At 38.5% G+C, this 18941-nt stretch overlaps 3 protein-coding genes across 3 annotated transcripts; all 3 read left to right on the top strand.

Moving 5' to 3' along the window:
• Positions 1 to 4639: 4639 nt before the first annotated feature.
• On the top strand, positions 4640 to 6109 carry LOC103152141 (uncharacterized). Its single transcript, XM_007572496.2, has 2 exons — positions 4640 to 5287; positions 5623 to 6109. The coding sequence occupies exons 1-2, from the start codon at positions 4811 to 4813 to the stop codon at positions 5986 to 5988; spliced, it is 843 nt and encodes a 280-aa protein (XP_007572558.1). The 5' UTR covers positions 4640 to 4810; the 3' UTR covers positions 5989 to 6109.
• Positions 6110 to 7457: 1348 nt separating this feature from the next.
• LOC103152142 (V-set domain containing T-cell activation inhibitor 1-like) lies at positions 7458 to 11090 on the top strand. The gene is made up of 5 exons (XM_007572497.2): positions 7458 to 7883; positions 8345 to 8409; positions 9195 to 9551; positions 9632 to 9883; positions 10667 to 11090. Exons 1-5 carry the CDS (start codon positions 7852 to 7854, stop codon positions 10777 to 10779), a joined length of 819 nt encoding a protein of 272 aa, XP_007572559.1. The 5' UTR covers positions 7458 to 7851; the 3' UTR covers positions 10780 to 11090.
• Positions 11091 to 11514: 424 nt separating this feature from the next.
• Positions 11515 to 17680, top strand: trim45 (tripartite motif containing 45). Its single transcript, XM_007572506.2, has 8 exons — positions 11515 to 12501; positions 13620 to 13908; positions 14023 to 14168; positions 14499 to 14815; positions 15006 to 15135; positions 15973 to 16087; positions 16361 to 16487; positions 16565 to 17680. Exons 1-8 carry the CDS (start codon positions 12011 to 12013, stop codon positions 16717 to 16719), a joined length of 1770 nt encoding a protein of 589 aa, XP_007572568.1. The 5' UTR covers positions 11515 to 12010; the 3' UTR covers positions 16720 to 17680.
• The last annotated feature ends 1261 nt before the right edge of the window (positions 17681 to 18941 follow it).

The following is an 18941-nucleotide window of genomic DNA, read 5'->3' on the forward strand; positions in this document are numbered from 1 at the left end:
CTCAATTTTATTGAACTTGTTTAAATTCTGCCTCACACATCGGCCATGAATTCTTGGGGATTTTTTGCAGCAGTGTCCGCCAAAGCAGCTTCTGGACGTTTCCTTCGGTCTTTTTCTTCTTTAGAAACTTTTTTATCAAGAGCAGAGCAGCTTGATAAATTTAATACATTTAAGCTATATTGACATATATTTTATAATGATAAATAAAAACAGATTAGATTTTATTATTTTGAAATTATAATGAAACATTTATTTAAAAAAATGTTTAAGATTAGATTTTTTATATATAATACATTTATTTATTTATTACAATTTTTTCTCATCGTCCCTCCTTCCGTATTAAAGACAACATTATTTAAAATAATAATATTTTACATTTTCTGGTTCTAAACAGAAGAATAGTTTATACGCCGTGGGAACTGAGTTTTTGATGAATACAACTTGCAGTACTTAGATTCTCCAGCAGAAGGCATCAGAGAAGAATATCATTAAATGCAGCTGTTTTATTGTTTTTTGTGTGTGTGAAAAAAAGTATCTTATTAAACTGGTAGATCTGGTGAAAAAACCCTATTTTTTTAAATGATACATTTCATATCTTAGGGCTTAAGAAGATGTTAAGACACCTGCATCAAAAATACAGGTATTTTTAGGTGTTAGGTGTGTGGTCTGTACCATATGGCTAAAATGTTTACACATTGAGGTTTTTACAAAGCTCTTATCATTATTTTGGTCATCATATAAAAGCTTAAAAGCATATTTTTGTAATACTTTGCCAGGGACAGTCCATTTCTCTGAGCTTCACCAGTCTCCTTGATGACGGACTCAACTACTGTAACCTCTACAATCTGCTCTCATGTGAGTAAACAACCTGAACCGTTTATTTTCCACTACTATCATGTTTGTCATCTTAACACTAACTGCTTTAAGAAATCTGTCTGTTCCTTACTGACTAAACCCTGCATCCCGTTTAAATCTTCTTGAAGTTAATGACTCTGCATGGATGTAAAATGATGTCATATATTCATCACAAATGTCTATATTTCAGCAAGCGGCCTCACTTCAGCCCCCGGCTTCATAGAGATGACAAACGAATGGGCCTGCCTTGGGTATGGACTCGCCACCTGCAAAGTCTGAACAGCTGACATTTCAAAATTAGACCAAGGTCGAGTTCTGCAATGTTTAACAAATTATGTGCCAGAAAATAAATGTTAAGACAAAATTAATTTAATATAGCTGAACACAAAATGTATTAGATTGGCAATATTGAGTTAAAAATCTTCATGAAAAGGACATGTTGACACTGCTGTAACAAAGCTACCTCTGGTGTAGTATGTTACTAGCAGCTGCTAAATGTGGCTGTTTGGGTTCTGTGGTTCTCAGTTTTAACATTTTCTGTACAACTTTACTCTGTATTTTGTTGAACTAGTTTTAAAAGAAAAAGTCTATTAAAATCCTAAATACACAAATAACCAAGTCTGAATGTAATTGTTCATGATGTCACTGATAATAGCCTGAAGGAATCAAGGTGACGACACAAGACTGGTTTAGATCACATTTCTATGACGGGGGGTATAATACATTTGTTCTTAAAGGAATCATAACTAAAACAACAACCACAGCACAACACATGCCTAGTCTGAAAATTCTCCTGACCTCATATGTCCATATGACATATAGAAAACCAAAATTGCGCAAGATTAGTCAGATCTCCCCACATAGAATCACTGCGTGAACCAAGAAGCATTTAATAGGATTTCAATGTAAAATTTTATCTTGGTTTTTATATCATGTATTGACAAGATACATGGACTTTGTAAGTCCACTACTTACAAAGTTCAAATTTAAATTTGTCTTTCTTCAGAATGTTTGTAAAACAGTTTCAGCCAGAAATCTTCAAACTACCTGGCCGAACATCCTCCGTCAAAATAAAGTCAGAGAAGAACTGGCTACTGGTCTCAGTTTTTGGTATCTGAGAATTTTTCTAACCAGTTAAACAGAGATTCATTATGTGTAGTTCTGGCACTGTTTTGTATTTGCTTCTAAACCAATATGGACAGCAATGAAAAACTCAATACATATGGTGTCCCTGGAGGTCCACAGTACAGCATCTTAGAATTATATTATGATCAGAAGAGAAAGATAGTCACCTATGTGATTTCAATCTGTAGCACTGGCTCTCCTAAGATCGCTACACTGAGGGGGACAATGTACAATATAGACAACAAACACAATACAATCATTAATGCATAACATAAAAACTCAAGTTCAAGTAAAAGTTTCTAAGAATAAAATCTTTCTTGGCTGCTTTTCAAAACTAGGGATGCACCGATCCACTTTTTTCAATTCTGATGCCGATATCTGTGATCTATCAGCCAATACCGACCCGATACAGAAAAACAATGCAGAACTGAGTTAAAATGTTTCTTTTTTGAAACACAGACATAAATGTACTGAATTACAAATTTATTTGATAACACTGGACCAGTACAGCACACTGAAATACACCAATAACCTCACAAGCTAACTTGTAAAAACAACACAACTTTAATTTGTTCAGTATAACAGCCAGTGTAAAAATAAATAATAAAGACACTGAAACAGACAAAAACAATAGACTGACTACTTTGGTGGAAAATAAGCTGCAACAAACTTTCTTTCAAATGGTTCAGAAAGCGCAAATAGGAACTCTAAATGTAACGTAAAATAAATAATGAAGAATTAGTTTGGGCGACCACTAAAAGGTTTTGAGTCAATAAACTCAGGCTACAAGACAAGGTGTCAATTTGAATCAAATCCACAAGACGCAACAGACAACCCATATAAAGTTCTGTGCTTTAAATGAAACAGATTTGATTGGCACCCAGTGTAGCGACATTGAAACAGAGGCTATAAGTTCTGAATCACACAAGTTTTGAGAAGACAAGCCAGCCCCTTGTTAAAACACCTAAACAGGTGAACAGATTACAATGTCATGAAGAATGTTATGAGGACGTATTATGATTGTCGTAAGGTTTCCTAGAATCCACGAGCAACCAGAGAAATGCGACAGTATGGAGTAGAAGCAAACAAAAAAGTGACCACATCATTTCTCAGGTCCTGTTCAGAAATTCCACCAACCTCAAATATTCATGTGATTTATAGCACGAATGACCAGATCAACTTAAACACTCAAAATAAGAATGGCCGTGGAAAACTAACTTTTTAATCAGCTGCTGATTTTTTTTTTTTTTTTTTTTTTTACATCTGGTAAATCAGATTATATGTGTAAATTTTGAAGGCTCAACATCTTTTCTAAGATGTTTTCCTCTTCATAACAAAAACAGCTAGTTTAATTAAAAGTAGGGTAATTTCTGTAGATCTGGTGTCAAGGAAATGTTCCAGTGACTGTAGACAGATTGTTATTATTCGTAAGTAAAGATTCAATATCTAAGCTGAACATAATAACATTGGAGTCCATTTCATTGTACAGAAGATTTTAATGGATCAACAGTTGGTTGATATTATCCATTTATCAAAATATAGACAATCGTACAGTGAGGTATCCCAATTTTCCCCTATAACAGACACAAAATGACTCATACATTCAAATAATAATAATGAATTTCTGTTTAGGAAAAAATTGAGTGAAAAAAGTTAAACAAAAACAAAATCAGAAAAACTACAAACCAACCATTACGTTGGTCCAGAATAGAACTGAGGCATTTTGTTATTAGTTATGGAAGTAAAAAAGGGAAGAGAAACTTGTTTATGGAAGTAATTGAACTTTTTTTCCAACAGCTGAAAAAGTCTGTCAAAGGTTTGCATGTCAAATAGAAAATGGGAACATAAATGGGATGTGAATTAACACGGATGTTAACCACACTTTCAAAATTAAAACATCCTCCAAATGTTGAAGCAGTGGTTCACAGTGTGTTGGTCTGAACTGGAGGGTAAATCATAAACCACCATGTGGGTTTCTTCAGATTAATAAAGGTTATTATCCAGTTAGGCTGCTGGCTAACTGGATAATAACTCGAAAAAAGTTTATCAAATCACCACTACACTTAGTTTATTTATTTATTTTACAACTTTACATTTTACAACCACATTGAACTTTGTCTTTTCTATAAACAGACACTCTTTGTACACCACACTAACGTTAGCAAAGCAAAAGGAAACTGACTGAAAACCATCAAAATTCATTCTGCCAAACATTAACAAAATATTTTCTGCACACAAGGAACGAGGAAAGATTCGTTGGTTTTTAAAATAGAGCAAGTCCCGTCAGACCGTCAGTTCCCAAAACTACACAAAAGCATGCGTGGTGTCAGTGCGGCTCTGCCGGACCGCGTTGGGGTTTTAAAGAGTCTAGTGCAGTCATAATTCAAAGTCGATTGTTTTATTTTTTATTAAACCTTTATTTGAACAAATAAAAACCCGTTGAGATCAAGACGTCTTTCACAAGGGTGACCTGACCAAGACATACAGCAGCACGATAGACAGGACAAGTGAACACAAAAAAACAAAATTATAAGCATCCAAAGTACATCTTTCTTCAGTGTAATGTTGACTAAATTACAAAAAGTTCAAGAGTTTCAGAAATCTCTGAAAACTGAAAGCAAGCAGCACCATCATTATGAAAGCAGTGGCACACCGTGGTTCACCACTGGCTCACATTTATTGTGGTTTAGTTGTAGATAAAAAGTGGAAAGCAGCGTAAGGGATGAAGGCATTTTGACTTCACCCAGAGTGGAAGGTGAGAACATCAAGAAGACGTCGACACAACCAGAGCAACTTGGCAGCAAGAGAGACTTCAAACTCTTCAGACAAAATGCCAACATTGGGTGCAGAGTCCGCCACAAGGCTCTTGAAACTGGTGCAACATGCAGTCAGCATGTTCCTGCTGGTTGTCCTCTTCTCCATCCTGCAGTATGTATTTGACATGCACTTCGTTTGCTCCTGCAGGCCTGGTTTCCATGCCAGCGGTTTGTTATACTTGGTTTTGCCTCCCTTGATCCTGACTTTTGTCGTCAACATTGTTGAGCCTTTTTACCGCCGAAAACCTTTTTCCAGTCAACGAGTCTTCAGATTCTATTGCCCAAGTAGCTGTTGCGGGCACTACGTCATAAAATTGATCATAAGGTTCACCAGTCTCACAGCTCTCTGGATTTCTTTGGTTTTCTTTGATGGAGACTGGTACTTCTGCCTGAAGACAAACCTCAACTCAACTCAGACCGGAATGCCTTGCAAAAAAAATCTGACCTACGAAGAGGAACGGACTCGGGACTACTACAAGACCATGTCACTTGTGAGTATCACTGCACTGATTATGGAGCTCAAAGCAGATTAGTTTTGATGTCAGTTTCAAGTAACTGGAATAAACTTATTTAGAAGAATCTTAGCTATTTTGCATTTCTTTTCGAGACAGAACTCTCCAAACCTGTGATGTTGGCATTTATTTAGTGTCAGATTGAAGACAGGAGTACAAAAAGGTTTTGAGTCTTTGACTTTACATCAGTGCATTATTTAAAGAGATTTTACTTTAAAATATATTATAAAATATCAGGTTACAGTTATCCTTAAAGTCACCGTCCCTTAAGATAAATTCAGATCTTTTTGAATTAATTTCTCTTTTTCTCTCAGGACATTGGCCTTGGCCTGTGCTGCAGTTTTCTGTTTCTCTGGAGCATCTCAGAAGTTTGGAGAGCCTGGAAACCAGGGTACAGATGTGGAGCTCCCTACTACAGCGTGGTGTATGACAACCTGCTGGCAGAGGAAGTCGGCAACCATTTGAATGAGGAGCTACAAAAAATGGCAAAAGAGAAAGCAGAAAAACTCTGTGAGAACTACATTAAAAGTATCAGGCACCATGAGCATCTAGAAAATGGTGAAAATGTCTTTGAAATTTCTGAAGTCTGGGGAAATGTCTCAGCATCGTCCTTTTACATGACAGAAGTTGAAAGAGAAAAAACTGGAGAAAACAACCATGAACAAGAACAAACAGAATAGACGCCATCTTTCTTTAGCAACACTATATAACATGAAGGACAGGACTGCTCTATGATTCTTTTATTTTCACTGTAACTATTATTCTTTTTTCATTAAAATGTCCTAATGTCATTTCCACGAGAAAGTCAAAAATTTATGAGAAAAAAAAATCAGACATTTTGAGATTAATTTCAGAAAATTTTCAGAAAAAGTCATGGAAATTTCTGAGTTTGAAAAGTCAATTAATTTGCAAGAAAAAATTCTGAAATCTTGAAAATGTATTAGACATCTGAGGTTTTTTTTTCATGAAAATTTACCCTTTGATTTTTTCCCCCCCATATCTATAATGGTCCTAAAAGACCATTATACATCTCACATCTATTGTAAATAATAACAAAAACTGTATTAAATGTGATCGCAGATTAATAAAAGGATGTCAAAGAATGTCAGATATTCAGTTTTTTAATTTCAGTATAAAAATAACTTTCTATTCTCTAAATAAGACCTGAAATAAAAAGAGAAACTACAAAATGTTGACCTCAAAGAGAGATGTTAGCAATCTTCAAAATAAAAGCATGAGAAAACAAAAACAAACTTCCAACCTAAGAGTGTTCTTTATCTGTATATTTGATAGATATTGTATATTTACAGAAAGGCAACATTAAAAAACGATTTCTTTTGTATTATTGTTGTTTTCTGTCTGTGTCTCAAGAACAGTTTTATCCTGCTCAGATCGATCCATCATGTCATCTGATTTGTCAGACGTATAAAAAGATAACACCTCATAAAAACATCTTGAAAAGTTAGTTTTCCTGAAGTCATTTCTATTTGGAGTGTTTAAGATTACAGGGATCTTGTACCATACTGCAAGTCACGCGAATATTTGAGGTTGGTTGAATTTCTGAACATGACTTGAAAATTGATGTGGTTGCTTTTTTATTTGTTTCTACTCCACACTGTCGCATCTCTCTGTTTGCTCATGGACTCAAGGAAACATTATTGTCACAATCATAATGTGTCCTCATAATATTCTTCATGATTCACTTGTTTTAGTCAGAAGAAGCTGGCGAAGGTCCTGATTCGCCCAACCACAGAAACCCAAACACCTCCTGTTTTAATGTAGCTACACTGACCACCAATCAGATCTGGGTTTCATTTTAACATTTTTGTCAGACCTTTACAGGGTCCATTGTATATTTAAGATTTGATTCAAGTATATACCTTTTCCTGTATTCTGAGCTTATAAACTCCGAAACTTTTAGTGGTCTCCCAACCCAGAACCAAGAGGAGAGTGATCTTTCCAAGATGTTGGACCCAGACTGTGGACAGTGTGGAAAGGTACCACGTAAATAAACTTTTAAGTACTTTACGTATAACATCGTACCAAATGTTGCATTCAAGGTCCAGGGTTTAGTTATAAACTATGACACACTAAAAAGACGTAAATATGATCTTTATAAACAAGATGGAGTAGCATAGACTACAAAAAGCCTCAGAATAGGTTACATGTTAGCTCGCCAAGAATTTAAGCTAGAGTTGATAATGCTTGCTACTTCAGTATTTGAAAAATGCAATAATGACAATATGAACATTTAGCTTAAAATGAACCAAACTAGATACTGACTCTGAATTCTTCCGCCTGTCACGCTGAAGTTTTTATTTTGCAGAGCTAAATGAGGCGTTGTGACAACAGAGCAAAGCCCACACCTAAAGAGTAATGTTTACTCATGGTGTTGTGTTCTGCATGCAGAGGAAAGCAGGAGACAGTCGCTCTATGCAGGCTGCAGGATAAACGTGTACAGGAATTATCTGTGGAGATAAGAGGCACATGAGCAGAATATCTGGACCGAACCGAGCTAAGCAACAAGAGGATCTTCTAGAGGCATGGCTACGGTCGGACAAATCATTTTTTTCACGTAAGATTTACAGAAATTCGGTTCTGATAATGAAGAGAACTTTTTGAACATTTTGAAATGAGTTGTCTCTACAGCTGTTTTTTGTTGAATATATACACCTTACCATAATACTGACAAAACAGTGTATCAAATAAGTGATAGTATGTACTAGTTTTGTGGATATTTTTTTAAACAAAAACTCAAAGTTTGAAAAATAAAGAAAATATGGACACATTTTTTTGTAAAACCTTTTTTTGTACATCCTCATAAAGTGCATGTAATTTCCTCAAGGTTCTAAAATGAACCCACTGGGATACTGAGGGACATTTATCAGACTTCCAGTGCAACAATAAATAACATCAAGCAATAAAAGATGTAAAAGCAATAATATTCTGAAACAAGGAACTTTGCATCTCTCATATGTAAATGTATGAATAAACCTGTTTCATTCCAGTTTCCTGATTGTTTCTCTCCACATGTAGCTTGGTGACCCTCAATGTCCTGTTAGCAGCCTTCATCATCCTCATCTTGACCCTGGCCTTCTCAAGTAAGACCCTAATATTATTATTATTAGTAGTAGCAGTGACTCAGTCAGGCTTAGCAATGGCAGACATGCAATGGGTGTGTTCAGTATGTTCTGTTTGTTTATACTGAAGAGCAGTTGATCCTTGTGGCTGCTGGAATGACACAAGGCGTTCCAAGCATGAAACCATATGTTTCCTTATGCACAGAGCCGTACTAATATGCAAACCTCTGTTTGACTTCTTGTTCTAGTTGAAGTTACACTATTAACAGTAACTGTGTTTCCATAGAATTGCACAAATTGGAATTTTTAAAATAAATTTGCTGAATGGAAACGTGGAAGTTTTGATGAAAACAAACTCACGTTTTTCAATAAAAGCGTTTTGCGAAGGATGAGGTAGTTTTTCAGATGTACAGAAATTAATGTATTTCACAAAACTGTAATGGAAACATTTTTTACGCATCACATGAGTCCTGGGATCAACAACTGGATTTTATTTACTTGCAGAAAAGACGAAGAAGACAATAGGAAGTGGGAAGGCCCGTCAAAATCTTTGACTTATCGGGTGAACAAACTTATTAACGTGCGATTTTAGTTGAGGCTCTTATTTAATGGAAATGGAAACACCGCAATTACAAAATTAAGTTTTTTCAATATTAGTGGACTATCTTCAAAGTTTTGCGCATATTCGTAATGGAAAGACAGCTAGTGTTGAGTTGTACTTCTAAAATGTTTTTCCTCCTTAAAAACATTCAAGTATTGGGCTAGAAGACATCATATGTATTTTGAGACCAAATTGTCGTCTGCAGAATCCACGTCCAAGGTGGTGAGCAGCAACACCAAACCGGTCGCCAACCTCGGCGAGGACCAGATTCTCAGCTGCTATGTTTCTGCAGAAAGTCAACCAAACAGGCTGGGTGAGGTGTCGGTCAGCTGGGAGAAAACGGATCTGGGAACGGTTTATCGTTACGAGAACAGAGCTCCGGCTCTTGATGGGCAAGCGTCAGCGTTTAAAGGCAGAGCTCAGGTCTTCCCTGACGCTGTAGCCATAGGTAACGCCTCTCTGCTGCTGCGGAGCGTGAGAAGCAGTGACGAGGGAGAGTACACCTGCACCATTCGGTCCTCTGTCGCCCATGGGACAGTCAGCATTCAGCTCCGGACAGCAGGTATACCCTCAGTTTCCCTAAATTACATTTTCTGATAAAATTGTCTTGTGCTTAATAAATACGTTCCTTTGCTGTCGCAGTCTTTTCAGTGCCGACACTAAAGTTCTCTAACAGCATCCTGACCTCTGAGGCGAGCAGCTGGTTTCCTAAACCAGACGTCACGTGGCTGAACCAAACCGGGAATGAACTGAACGCAAACACAAGTTTCACTGAACGCTCACCGGGGATTTACAGTCTCTTGAGCACTCTACAGTCTGCGAAGGTCAGCGAGACCTACAGCTGCAGGATCGAAAACAGCTTAGTGGTGGCAGTCACCGAAGCAACTATATCAGGTACAGTCTTGGTTATGATGCCTTTATGATGCCTTTGTACTGACATAACAAGAACTCTTGACTGCTGAACAAAGGGAAAATTTACATCATATTTACCATTAACGAAACTCATGTGATACAGCATACTGTTAACCCCAAAATATATGGTAAGTGTCCTGGATTTCCATTGTGCCAAGCAAACCAAAGTGTTTTACGCTACATTCAGTCATTCACACATTGATGATGCTAAGCTACATTGTTGCCCTGAGGCAGACTGACAGAAGAGAGATTCTCGTTTTATTTGCACCACCACGACCTTTGACTGTGAAGATACAAACACGACGGCTGAGATGGAGGGAACAAGATTTGAACCAGCAACCCAGTGGTTGTAGGACAAATGTGCACCTCCTGATCCACCGTCACGCCAAAAAAGCAATACTTCGACACATATTTTGTTGTTTCGCTTCACATTTTGGACGGTGAAAAACTCTTATCAACTTCACCAAACTGTGTGATTTATACAGTATATAATGTTATTGACTTATCACCTGAACACCTGTCTTTATAAGACATGTGCTCCATTAGTGGCACATGTCTTATAAAGTTTTTTAACATCTTCTCTTTATTGTAAGAATCTTGATCTTCAACATAAGGGTTGTGCAACACTTGGACCGCTGAATAACTGTAATAGATAAATTCAGGTGAAAAGTAGCAGAAATATTTAATATAAAACCTGGAAATTGCTCTCAACTTGACCAAAATATACAATTTTACATTCAGTATCTAATCTTGTGTGTCTTCCAGGCAGTGGTGTTTTGGGAAGGACCTTCTTCACCTTCAGTGTCGCTTCAACCCAGCTTGTTTCGTTTTATCTAAATATTATTACATCTGTCCTGTGCATGTTTTATGTGGTGTAGGTAAATACAGCCTTATTATCTTTGCTTTAAAAACATTGTCAAATATTGTCTATATTCTGGGTACATTCAAGAACAGATGCAGTTTATTTAAGTAGCGATAACTAAAGTTTAACTCTCCATTTTTATTGTAATATATGTCATGGAATATTGTGCTGGTTAATTAATTCCTGTGTATGTTTCAATTACATGTATGTAAATAATTTTTAACCTGTATTGTAACTGATGACAAGAAAAATGATTTAGAAGTCTGTTTTTCTTGCCATAGTGTATTTATTTTTTAGCTTTTCTCCTATTAAACTATGTAAATCCTTGTGTATTCTTGAATAAAGTAAATGCAACAAAACTGGAAATTACATCACAAAAAGTTGGATTAAACTGTTTGTGATGTAATTTTATGTGCAACATATAAAATTATTTTAAAAACTTAGCCAGATAGAGACTTCAGAGAAAATATTTCCACAAATTAAAATCTTCTTCCAGTATTAAATGTTAAGTTGAACACAAAGTATTAATTTTTTTTTAATAATCTCATTTTTACATTCTCTTTAATTTCACAATAAACAGGATCAGGTTGTGCTTTTACTTTGTTAAACTTGATATAATATCACAAATGTTTTCAAAGAAAGACTGACCTAAATGATATTCCTGTTGCTGAGAATAATATCTTTATTTCCATTTTTTTTTTTCAATCAAGCCCAAAAGAAGTTGCGAAACAAAATCCTTTCTATAAATAAGCAAATGTGAAAAGTCCTTTTTAAGTTTAAGGTACTATGATTTACACGTCCCTTTTTCAAATATAAAAAAAATGTTCTTTGTTTAATTAAAATACTGCATTCTTTTATTACTGTTGGAAATATTTTATGACTTTTTATAAAATATTTTGATAGTATAATCTGTCTGAGTCCCAGTTTGGCAGTAAAGACTACAGGAATGTTTATGGACCTCCCCGAATAGCGGAGAGGAGCTTCCCATTGGTCCGTTAGTTCGTGAGGTGTCAAATGTCCCATGCGGCTTTGAACGCAGCTTACTTTACCGAGGAAAAGTGGATTTTAATTAGGCAGAAAAGTTTGTAAAAGTAGTTTTATGACTCGTGTGAGAAAAACAGTTATTCGGTGCGACTTGCAGAGAACAACAGTGATATCGGGGTGAGTTTTTTCTAAACTCTGACAACTCGCTTGAACTCGGTGGGTTTTGCTCTGATTTTGGCGCAGGAAGTCCCCCAAAACCAACCATGTCCCAGTCAGAGCAGAAAGAAACCGCAGACAAGCAGACAGTGAGCTCGGAACCGGAACCTCAAAGTGCTTCTGTAAACCCGAGAGCAGTCTGCAGGGTGTGCAAACACTTGTACCGGGAGCCCAAAATCCTGCCCTGCCTGCACACCTTCTGCTCCGACTGCATCGGGCAGCTGGAGCCGTTTTCGGCGTCTCCGCGGGGCCGCTTCACCGCACCGGAGGGCGGAGGTAGGAGCGGGGAGGCGGCGGAACAGGACCGAGACTCCCTCTCGTTCACCGTGCTCTGCCCAGAGTGTGACACCGAGGTGGATATCCCTCGGTCCGGACCGGCCGGACTCAGCACAGACCACCTGGCGCTGGACGAGGTATTCCTGGAGACCCTGGTGAGCGACGGCCCGCTGGGCTGCGACCTGTGCGGCGAAGGAAGCGCCGAGAGCCGCTGCGAGGTGTGCAGCCTGAACCTGTGCGAGTTCTGCCGCCAGGCGCACAGGTGGGAGTAGGCCCTACTTTCTGGACTGTTGTCAAGGAGTCTGACAAAGTTACTAAATCTGTTTTATTCTCTCGGTTTTAGCTCAAAACTCCACCAGTTATTGTTAAACACACCTGAGAACACAATGTGTTGCTTTGCTATAAAAAAGGACTAAATTTAAAAACTATATTCTGAAAAATAAATCAAATTTGAATTCTTATAATTCTGAATCCTTTCAAAAAATATCCATGCCTCTTTCTTTATTTTATTTTTTGAGGTTACCTCAAACCATAATGTTTTAGTGGGATGAATAGACCAACACAAGTAATATTGTAAACTTTAAAGCTTATATATTTTGAAAACTAAAACTGTAAAATGTTAGGCCTGTAAAACTTTATATTTGCAGCATCTGCACCAGTTACAGATGTGAGTATTTTGGGGCTCATCTCTATTGACTTCAAAGATGTAAATTTTTGCCTCTTGTTTTTTGCAAAGAAAGAAAGAAAACAGCAGTCAGATTGAGTAGAAAACATCTGTAGACATTTTTTTCTTTTCAAATTTGTCCCCCATACTCAATTTCACATGATCTCTTTTTTCCCCTTTTATCTCTAATGGTCCTAATACTTTGTTGGACAGTCTGAATGTCCTGTTCTTTGTGACTACACTGACATATTTACCTCTGCTGTTTAGCAGAACCTTTTTTTTTTTTTTATCTTGCCATACATTTTGAAGAACCAAAAGGAACGAGTATGACAAGGTTACGTCTCAGAGATACAGGATTAAATAAAACTTTACATTTGGTGGGTAAACATCCAACAGGTAGATGTGGTCGTGGTATGGACATGGAAACAGTACAGCATATAATAATTTGCTGTGTAAAATATAGGACAAGTAGAGAAAAAAATAAACAAGAATTAAGAAAATATAGTTCAGACACATTAAAATTGAGCGAGGTATTTAAACATTTGATAAATTAAATTTCCAAAGGAAACGGTATTATAAAAATTTAGTTTAAATGGATAAGAAAAATACTCAAGCCCACACTCCAGCACACTAGATGGCGATAATACATCTAAGCCCGCTATAAAACCAACAAAGAAGAAGACTCATGAAGGATGTGTTCTCCCTCCTACCTGCAGGCGGCAGAAGCGAACCGCGTCTCATTCTATTCAGGCCGTGACGGAGCTGAAAGCCCGCGGTCGTCTGTGCCGCCCCGTCCTCTGCTCCCTTCACCCCGGGCAGGAGCTGAGGCTCTTCTGTCAGCCCTGCGACCTGCCGGTCTGTCTGGAGTGCGCGGCCACGCTGCACCGGGACCACCGCTGCTGTCCGACACACGACGTTATCGACCGTCATGGCGACCGGATACGAGAGCTGGTCAGCGCGCGCCTTCGGCCTCGTCTGGAGCGACTGGAGGACTCGCTGCAAAAGGTCCCCAAAAAGACCCATTTATATATTGTTATCCAATATAAGCTACCAGTTTAGATTTTCATGTTCGAATGTAAAACATAACTCTTTATTTTTCGCATTCTGGTTCTCCTTTAGGTGGAAATTTCTCAAGAAAATTTGCAGGTTCGAGCAGATGAAACCGCCAATCAGATTAGAGTTTTCGCACGAGAGTACACCAGTGCGGTGGAGGCTCACTGCTTGTCTCTGCTGCGCCGCCTGGAGGAGATCAGGGTGCAACGCAGGTAGGACATTACTGCAACTGTAATGAGTTTTTAGACAGGGAAATAAAAACAATTCCGATATGCTCCTAGGGTCAGGGGTCAGCAACCATCTCCATTCAAAGAGCTACTCATACTTATTTTTATTTTCCAATGTTGGAACAAATTACAAAAAGAGAAAAACAGCTATTTTGTAGAAGGAGATGAGAATCTTTTTTTTTTAAATATGGAAAATAAATAAAGATAGGTATCATAATGTAGTCACTGTTGTAGATAATAAAAGCAGATTCTGTAATGAAAATGCCTCTATAGTTCCCTGCTATTTGGTTTACCACAAACACTTCCTTCCTCCAGAAACCACCTCCACCTGCAGAGGGCGCAGCTGCAGCAGGCCCTGCTGGACGTCAGAGGGAGCGTGGAGTTTGCGGAGCGGCTGCTGAGCTGTGGCTCCGACGCTGAGATCCTCAGTGCTAAAGGAGTGACCCTGAGGAGACTGACCAGCCTGGCGGAGAGCGGGTACGACCCCCACCCAGCGACGGTCGCCCCTGACGACGGCGGCAGTGTCTGCTTCCTGCCCAGGGAGCCGGCAGGAGAGGTGGAGGGCTACCCGTTGGTGGGCGTGATCCACTCCAGGACGGTGGACGTCAGCAGGTGCACCATTGAAGGAGAAGGTGAGCAACTAACTTTTTATCTTGTCTTTGTTGTGTCAGTTGGTTGCTGTGCTTTGTTTGAGATGAAATTAAGTGTTTAAATCTGAGTAAGAATACGTTAAATTTTACATCTCTTGTGCATTTTCTGATGCCATGCAGCTACGATTCAGTAATGCCATTTTTCTAACCTTCCACTCCGTCATGGTCACAGGTCTGCAGCAGGGAACGGTAGCCCAGCGGGGACATTTTACTCTGGTGTGTCGGGACTCCGGTGGGGAGCGGCTGGCTCGAGGAGGAGAACACGTCCTGGTCAGCATCGTCCACAAAGAGAAGAAGAACTGGTGAGTAAACATGTCTGCTCCGCCAACCATTGTTGATTCAGAAAGGGTAAGAAAATGAGACATCCAGCAACTTCCAGTTTTAATTCTTTTCATAAAGTTGTGTATTTTATAAATTATTTAATCCATTATATACAAACAGTATTACTATGTGAATGAAATTTAAAAGGCCCCATATTCAAAGTAAGTTAATAAGTCAGAAAAATGCATCTTTGTGTGCAGTTTTGTTCTTTAACCTAATACATATACTGTATTTTCCGCACTATAAGGCGCACCGGATTATAAGGCACATCGAATAGACACTACAGTAGAGGCTGGAGTTGTGTTATGCATCCACTAGATGGAGCTGAACTAAAGGGAATGTCAACAAAACAGTCCGACTCCGGTCGGTGAGGAGAGCCTTCCGCGACTGGGCCGGGGCGTGGCCGGATGATGGTCACCCTTCTCCGTTCACGCACAGCATGTTGGTGGAGAACGTGGTGCTAAATGACCTGCAGACGACCTGATTAGGTCAGTCAAACTTTATTAACAAACCAGCGTTCTGACAACTATCCCAGCATGCACCGGGCGCTTCTTCTTCTATGGGCGAAAATGAAGTATGCGGCTGCTTACCGTAGTTGCTGGACCTGTTGTGGCTCAATATTGGTCCATATGTAAGGCGCACCGGATTATAAGGCGCACTGTCGGCTTTTTAGGAAATTGAGGTTTTTATGTGCGCCTTATAGTGTGGAAAATACATATACTCAAGAAAAGCAAAAAAAAAAAAACCCTGAAATTATGTATGTACATTTTACAGTGAACTTTCTGATTTTCTGATCTTTAAATATTTTTGCCCTTCAGCACAATGGAGACAATAGTGGTAGACAACAGTGATGGAAGCTACAACGTCTCCTACAGACCGGAGGAACCAGGAGAGTACTCAGTGTGGGTCTGTGTCAGAGCCCAACATGTTAAGGTACTGAACCAGTCCAGAACCAGAGAAAGTTCTGCTGTAATATTTGTGTTTCTGCTGTTTAAGTTGCTGTTAATTTGACTACAGTACATGTAAAAGATTCAGATTTATGTAGCATCCTGGCAAAACTTGGAATAACTGTGCAAAGGTTTTGGCCACTAGATGGCAGCAAAACACTTTCAGTAGATCCTTGAGGCAAATCTGCAACAACAGGGGACAAAACGGGTTAAGTTTGGGCTTATTTCCGAATTAACTGCTCAATATGCTTTTCTGCAGGGTTCCCCATTTATTCTGAATGTGCAGAGGAAGTTCAGGCAGCACAAAGGGGCTTTTCACTGCTGCTCCTTCTGCTCCAGCGGAGGCGCTAAAGAGGCTCGCTGTGGCTGCCCAGGAACCATGCCAGGTACATATAAAAAAATAAACAATTGCTTGCATGGTTTTCATTTAGGCACGTTTTAGATGATTCAAAACCTTCTGCAGGAGGATTTAAAGGCTGCGGTCACGGCCACAAGGGACACCCAGGGAAGCCCCACTGGTCCTGCTGCGGCAGCACAGCGGAGAAGTCGGAGTGTTTGCCTCAGAGCATACTGGCTGCAGTTTCCCCTCGTGGACACCTGAGAACGGTGGAGCTCTGATGGGAAGTGGAGGTGAAACAGCTGCAGGTCAGAGGATCTGAGAGGTAAAACTCACAGAAGAGTCCAACAAAGAGAGAGCGGGACCGTCAAGCTGCTTTTCATTTCTTAGGCACCAAATCATGAGAAATACTGGGTATTATACAAACAGTGTAACTTTTTATTTTTTAAAATAATCTAAATTCAAGAAAAAGATTCTTAACTTGCAGCATATTTAAAAACAATCATAGTACTGTACATTTTTAGTGAAATGGTTCCATTAACGACTGCAATAATCTCATTGCTTCTACACTAAACATCTACTCCTTTCCTGGATTTCCAAGTGTTATAGCAGATTGTTTCAGGTGAAAATACAGATATATTTTAAGTTCTGGATTTTTTTAAATAAAATTATGCAGGTTACGAGACACATTTTTCCCAAAATGATGATGATGGTGATGATGTTGAAAAGTATCTGCATCTTTAAGCAGTTATCACATCAGCCCATGGGTGTCCAAACTTTTAGTCACATGGACCAAAATCGTCAAGTCAAAAGTATTCACTGGACAATTAAAAAAAACAAAGCAAATCTAAAATCAAGCAAATAATGTCAGACATTTTTTTTGTGTGTGTTATTCATTGTAGATCCAAAACATAAAAAGGATTTTTGATACATGGAAAGTTTTCCTGACGGCAATCAGCAATGAATGTTGAGCATTTTTAACTTTCTTGGCCCGCTTGTTGAGGTCTACGTGTACGAGCTCGAAGTTTCACATGTGTGAATTACGCTGCTCACTCTGCTGGACTGTCGCACAAGGTCCATAGGAAACGAATGGAATAAATTTATAATGAACGTTTAAAACAAAATGAATCCCTCGTCATTAACAATATTTGCGTATAAACTGTCTGTATCAATGGTAAAAAGCATGGAAAATACAGGGATTTGGATGTTTTTAATAATAATAAAATTAAATGTGTTTTTTTTTTATTTTTTATTTTTATTTAAACTTTATTTTTTTATCATTTTTAGGGTTTTTCAGTACACATTTGGAACAGTCAGATACCCCTTTAACACAAAATGCAGAGCATTCAGTTTGACAGGTGCAGTCATGTAATAATCAACAAAAAGCGGTAATTACATCTATTAACAATTATCATTTGTTATAGAGGTTTCAGTTTTTTCCAATATTTGTTGTATTTGTGAGTAGCAAGTCTTAATGAGAAAGTCAGTCTCTCCATTGTATGGATTTCCCCGACTATCTCTCTCCATTCCGAGATCGCTAGCGGTTCCGGGTCCAACCACCTGCGGGTTATCGCTTTCCTTGCTCCTGCTAACAGTACCAAGAGCAGATATCTATCCGATTTCTCCAGTGTCTGGGGTAGATCACCCAGGAGCACCACAGCAACATCATATTGCAGATTCAGGTTCATTTTAGCATTGATTTCCCCCATCACCTCCAGCCAAAAGGGTGTAATCTCTGTACATTCCCAGAAGATATGAAAATGTCCCGCAGACTCATTCCCACAGTTCCTCCAACATTTTGCCTTTTCAGTGTTGTTACAGTGTTTACCTCTAATGTTCGGTGTAATAAAAAAAGTACCATACATTTCCAGGTAAATTCCTTCCAAAGGCCTGAACTTGATGTGTGAATCACAGAGTTACATATTTTAGCATCTTTTTCCCATTTTACCTTGATATATGTTGTATCACGTTTCCTTCCCATTTGCAGGCATGAATATAGTTTGGATATTATTTTTCCAGGGGGTCTTCCGTTACTCGAAGTCTCTTCCTCCTCCAAGCGCTTTATACTCTTATTGTAGTGGTGTCTTAGTTGGAGGTACCTATAAAAATCAGGTTTTTCCAAGTTGTAGTTATTTTGAAGTTGTATAAAACTTTTTAATTCGTTATTTGTAATTTTCCAATAGCTTGTTATGCCTTTTTGTGCCCATTGAATCGTGACGGGGGAAAATCTCTATCGGAGGCAGGCCATCTCAAAATACAGGCATTTCTTTCAATTTGTACTTGTTTTGATATTTTATACCAAACGTCCAACGGTACCTTTGTTCCTAAGGGTATTAGGTCAGAATCTATGTGTTTTTAAATGAGATAACGATCTCCGAGCAAGGATTGTAGGGGTGTGTTGGTGTAAGACATGTCTATCTCTTTCCATTTTGTTTCACATGTTGGGTCACACCAACCAACCATCACTCTCATCTGTGCTGCTCTATAATAGTCCTCCATGTGT

The sequence above is a fragment of the Poecilia formosa genome, unplaced genomic scaffold (assembly GCF_000485575.1).
Source record: "Poecilia formosa unplaced genomic scaffold, Poecilia_formosa-5.1.2 Scaffold302, whole genome shotgun sequence".
NCBI classification, from domain to species: Eukaryota; Metazoa; Chordata; class Actinopteri; order Cyprinodontiformes; family Poeciliidae; genus Poecilia; species Poecilia formosa.

Bases quoted from the DNA above. Each gene is read 5' to 3' on its own strand.
- LOC103152141 (XM_007572496.2), top strand. From the start codon at position 4,811: ATGCCAACATTGGGTGCAGAGTCCGCCACAAGGCTCTTGAAACTGGTG. The intron at 5,288-5,622 runs GTGAGTATCACT...TTTTTCTCTCAG, and splicing joins ACTACAAGACCATGTCACTT to GACATTGGCCTTGGCCTGTG.
- LOC103152142 (XM_007572497.2), top strand. From the start codon at position 7,852: ATGGCTACGGTCGGACAAATCATTTTTTTCAC. The intron at 8,410-9,194 runs GTAAGACCCTAA...TGTCGTCTGCAG, and splicing joins CTTGACCCTGGCCTTCTCAA to AATCCACGTCCAAGGTGGTG. The intron at 9,884-10,666 runs GTACAGTCTTGG...TGTGTCTTCCAG, and splicing joins CACCGAAGCAACTATATCAG to GCAGTGGTGTTTTGGGAAGG.
- trim45 (XM_007572506.2), top strand. From the start codon at position 12,011: ATGTCCCAGTCAGAGCAGAAAGAAACCGCAGACAAGCAGACAGTGAGC. The intron at 12,502-13,619 runs GTGGGAGTAGGC...TCCTACCTGCAG, and splicing joins TTCTGCCGCCAGGCGCACAG to GCGGCAGAAGCGAACCGCGT. The intron at 14,816-15,005 runs GTGAGCAACTAA...TCATGGTCACAG, and splicing joins GTGCACCATTGAAGGAGAAG to GTCTGCAGCAGGGAACGGTA.